The 5,281-nt window shown below is 37.7% G+C and overlaps 1 protein-coding gene across 1 annotated transcript; it reads right to left on the minus strand.

Annotated features, from left to right (window-relative positions):
- Positions 1-1,013: 1,013 nt before the first annotated feature.
- On the minus strand, positions 1,014-2,780 carry LOC108366659 (GATA zinc finger domain-containing protein 5-like; the record flags this gene model as incomplete). The annotated part of the gene is made up of 2 exons (XM_017621114.1): positions 2,500-2,780; positions 1,014-2,418 (listed from the first exon to the last, which is right to left on the minus strand). A coding segment is annotated over exon 2 (916 nt), but the record flags the coding sequence as incomplete, so codon positions are not given.
- Positions 2,781-5,281: the final 2,501 nt, after the last annotated feature.

The raw sequence follows: 5,281 nt of genomic DNA on the forward strand, positions 1-5,281 counted from the left end.
AGAAGACCGACCGGTAGGTGTCCAAAGAGCTTTCGTATGAGCGATTTTGGTGCACTTCAAGCGTTAATTTGTCATCATCTTAAAAACTTATAAGGTTGGGTTAGGTTGGGCGGCAGTTCCATGTAGACTAACTAAGACTGGGGGTCCGCATTTATCACCGATTCCCTATAAAGCACTTCGTGCCCAGTAGAAAAAGCATATAAGCTTTTTACATGCATAACTTTAGTTCATCAAGGTCATCGAAGCTATAACTGCCATGAGGTAGAACCGGCAGGGTATGCGTGGAAGAGTTCTTCTCGGTCTTCGTGCATGCAGCTTCTGCTGTAGTCGTTCTAGGGTGCACCAAATCAGGCAATGTACAGAGTTCTATGATGCGCGAGTTCGTCAGCTTTATAATTTCCCTAAATGTGACAATGGCTAGCTATTCAGACAATGTGTGCACGTAATACCTCGGCCATCGCGTTAAGAGATCGGCGGTATTGAGTAACTACTTTTGAAGTCAGCGGCATATTGCCTATTAATATAATAGCAGCCGGGCTGTAGGTGAAAACGTAGATATAAAGACTAGAAATTGTATTACACTTTGAGATACCTATCAGTTCCGACAGAAAAACACTGCAGTAGTCACGGAAGCGGAATGAATGATAAACCTAATTTTTCAGAAAAAAACCCCACGCCCATTTTTTCGAGTTTGGACCCATGCGTTAAACATGAATTGATTCTCTTTCCCCGTCTGTATATAATGTTAATTTTTCGACCCATAAAATTAAAATGAAAGTCAGATTCTGATTTTATGAAAAAAATCCTAAGAGAATTGTTAATTATTAGAATTAAATAAGTATGTTGAGCTGTGTAGCCGATTGCGTCTAATTTCGGAGTATTTTTGAGGTCAAAATCAAGTTTTACGACGGCCATTGGTGAAGAAACTCAAGTTGTTGCAAATTAATAGAGCTGTGTGATCAATAAATGCAATACACTAATACATATATAGTAAAATTAAAATATTCACTTACCATGCCACGCAAAGCAAAACAAGAATATCAGTATAGTAGATAGATTTTTCCAGCTGCCAAAGTGCGACGTTGTGCGCATTGTTGTTCTCGTTGACGCCTTCGCTCCAGCTGCTGTTGCAAGTGTTAGCAAATTGCCCTTCCCCTCGTTACTATTTCTAATCACTGCGGAATGTTTGCAATCTTTTGACGCACTTTCACTTGCCACAAAATTGTCTTTACAGTCGACTGCACATGTGTGGTTATTGTTATTATTGTTTTTGTTAAGACTGTCAGTGTATGGTTGGCAATAATGTGTTGGCGTGGCACGTACGTTGGTACACGCTACCGCAGCGCCGCCAAGAGCGGGAATGTAATCAACATCTTTGCCACAACGTTGCATATTGCTGGCTACACATTTGCAACACCCACTGTCATCAGTCATTGCTGTTGGGATTGTGGCAGCTGCCAAGTTGCAAGCTACTGTCGCTACTGCTGGTGCTTTAGCTAGTGTTTTTGTTGTTGCTGTTATGTGTGGGGTAAGTTTTGTGTTGCTGGTATTGTTGTTGTTGTTGTTGCCGTAGTGTGGTGACGCGCAAATGCACTTAACTTCCGCATTTGGTGTAATTTGCATTTTGTACTCAAATTGCTTCTGCTTTTGTTGTTGTTGCTGTTGTTGTTGTCGTTCTTGCTGCTGCTGTGAGTCTTTCGCGAGTAGTTGCGCGTACATCAGCGCAAAATCACGACACTTTGTGACAACTTTGTTGTTGCAGCTGGTAGTGGTGCTGCTGCTGCTGCTGCTGCTGTTGGCCCTGTTGCGCTCGCTATAATTGCTTGCGTTGCTGTTTTTGTTGTTGTTCACGGCAGTAGTAGTGGTAGTAGTAGTAGTAGTGTGGCTGCTGTTTGCGTCCGCGAAGCTACTTGTCGTTTTAAATTGCATAATGCAAGTGATGCCCACTTGACATTAATTAAGTGCGAAGAACACGCCAGGCAGACAGATAGACAGACACACAAACGCACGCACTGCCAGCAAGGGAGATCATCAGGCTACAGCACACGCGTCAAAAGTTGCCTGAACCGCAGGCTTGCAATTTCGCTCGTTTGGATGTGTATGCGTGCACAATTTCACAATTTTTGCACTAGACAGACTAAATGTCACCAGCGGCGTTGACACTTTGTCACTTTTCACAATTTTATTTAATTTTTATAATTCCCCCGTTTTGGTTTTTTTTGTCGCTTTTCACATCACTAGCTTATGAATGCATGTATGTATGTATGTATGTATCTATGTAGTTAGCTTGTTGTAAGTTGTACAAAAATCACGGAAAAGTGTTTGTCAGCAGTTAATAGGTTATCTAATAGGGAATGTTGCACAGTTTTTTCAATACATATTTTTTTACTTATTTTTCAATTTAAAATGATTTTAAACCTAAAAAATTTGCCCGAAATTGTTTAATTTATTTATCACCGTTATGTATAATTTTGCATAAATTTCTATTCACTCGCTCACCCTGTATGTACATATAACATATGTTTTCTCTATACTCGCACGAAAATTTTTCACTTTTCGTAAATTTTTCTTCAGCCCTCAAACAAAAGATTCTTTTAATTTGCGCTCTTCCGCTAACACAAACGCGCTCCGGAACCGTCAAACGAACGACTAACCGCACGAGCAGGCACGAACACCAATTTACCGCAAGTCAGCCATGCATCCAGCTCCACGTATGGATCTTTGCTTTGAGTCTCTGGCTATTGCTTGTCGCGCCCTCAAAATGTTGCCACTTCGCTGCCTCCAGCCAGCCTCATTGCCTAACCACCCACATGCGTTCGCTTTCTTCGTTGGATGGTTTTCCTGTCTGTTGCTTGCGACTTTCAATTCGCTTGGCACGACGCCGCGTCGTCGTTGCTGGTTGCTTTATTGCTGCCAATGCCTAGCAACATGTTGTCAAGCAACTACCCATGTTGCGCTGGAAGTGATTTCAATTTCAATGTTGAGTTGTTTGTACATACATAGTGCGTATGTATGTATGTATGATTGTGTGCCTGTGTGTGTGTGTGTCGAACTTCCAGTGCGGTAATTTCAGTTGTTGAGCTGATTTCCTGCAAACAGTGTGTTATTGTTGCAGTTTTTTGATTTCGCTTTCACTTTTAGCAGGTTTATATGTATTTGTCGTTGGCGTTGTTTACGCTTTGTTTACAGTTTTATTGATAATTGGCGGCTACACGTGCAGATATTTTTGCTCTCGTTTAATTGCATCAATGGAAAGTTGGAATTTTCATTTTATTTATGCTGCTGTTTGCCTTTTGTTGTTTTCTAGTTTTCATATAAATTCTGAAAAAGATAATAAAATTAATTATTACAAAACGTTTAGGCTAGTAAATAGTTCAGTTAGCTCTAAGCTATTGCCAAAGGTGTAATATTAAAGCTTTTAAAGTGTAACTTTTCAAGCAGCGGTAGGGAATTGAAAAATGTAAATATAGATAAGGAGACAAAGATATATATAAAACTGAAGATTAAGATATTTCATATGTTTCTCGACTTACTTCAGCTCAGCTCAACTCAACTCAACTTGTATGTATGTGTGATTCAGGGATAAAAAAAGGCACAATTGTACCTTTTTTCGACGTTTAATTACTTAAAGGTACATTAGGTACAGTCACTAGATTTTAGGTAGATAAATACAATCATCTTTTGATCAGATAAATTTTTATTTTTTTTTGTTCCTTTACGCTTCGAATATATCTACTTGTAAGCACGGGAGAAGCTTCGCTTTCATAAGGAAAAAACAAAACCGATTTCAATTCTCATATAAAAATTTAAAATTATCGTTAATTTCTTCACGATCCAACTATCGGATCTAACCAAATTAGTACCCATGAAGTACCACCTTTCGGATGAAAAAAGAATTATCGAAACCGGTTAACACAGCCGCTAAATTTAAACGTGGAATACGTGGTATGGTTAAGAGCACATCCAAGTCACAAAACGAAAGCACACACTAAGAAAAAATATCGATAACAAAGTCGATGATAATATCGATAGCAATCGATATCGACAACAAAATCGATGTCAAAGTCGATTACAATACCTATACAAAAATCGGTTAAAATATCGATAACAAAATCAACAAAAATATCGTTTATTATATCCATAGCAAAATCAATAGCTATATCGATAACAATTTCGATAACAAAATCTATAAAAAGTATCGATAACAAAACCGATAAAAAAGTCCCGAGAATTCTGCGAATCATGTTTAGAGTACATTCATCATGTATACAAATGTTTTAAATAAAATTAATAAAAACAAACAACTACAAATTAATGATGTAACTTTGTTAAGGTACAATCTGTCTCATTTAGGTACATTTATTTTATGATATTAGCTACAATTTGAAATTTCCATTTTTCATCCCTGGTGTGGATGTATGTAATTTTCGTTGCTTGCTGCGTGAAGTTGGAAGGTCTTCTTTGGCCCAACCTGTATATACGGGCCACAAAATTGTTCTTGGTGCAATTTACATAAATGTGTCGACTAATATTAATAATAATAATGTATTTTAACCGAATATTTTCCAACGTGGAATCAGATCGAGGTAATAAATATTAGTACATACAGATGCGTTTTTCCATTCCCAACCATGCTCAGTTCTAATCGGTTTTACGATGATTGTTTTTAATCCTTTTTACAATGAAAAGAGATCTTTCAGTGCACTTCCTTGAAGTATCCTCTTAAATAATTGAACAAACCAAATAAACAAACACAATAGAGCTACCATTTGGAAAAAAGATATCCCTCATTTGGATGGAAGCATTTATAATATAAAAGTAAGAGCTGCAACACAAAAAAAAAAACAACAACAACAATCATCAATCGTCTATCAAGTAGATTCAGTGCACCCTTTTTTTGTAGCATTCAACGCACTTCCTGCTCATTTAAGAACAATCAATGTATGAAAACATTAATGATGCATTTTGCATGCTTGTTTGCCACATTGTGGCAACTAACAACTCATCAACTCACAGGATTGCAGCCTGTTGCAAGCCAGCCGCTTATGCGAGTATTGTGGCAAAAGATGAGGAAAAATCAAATAAGCAAATAAACAAGCCAACGATTAAAGCGTAAACAAAAGGCAATCAAATTGAAGTGGATGTTGGCGCAGATGAGAACAGGCTGTTGAGAGTGTGTAGGGAAGAAAGCAGCAAAACAATAAAAAAGCAAATACATATGATTGTGTGCTAGAAATGTTTACATGAGCATAAATATGGTTAAAATTGTATGTGTGCATAT

The sequence above is a fragment of the Rhagoletis zephyria genome, unplaced genomic scaffold (genome assembly GCF_001687245.7).
Source record: "Rhagoletis zephyria isolate East Lansing unplaced genomic scaffold, Rhagoletis_zephyria_1.1 Rzeph_scaffold_02361, whole genome shotgun sequence".
Lineage (NCBI taxonomy): Eukaryota > Metazoa > Arthropoda > Insecta > Diptera > Tephritidae > Rhagoletis > Rhagoletis zephyria.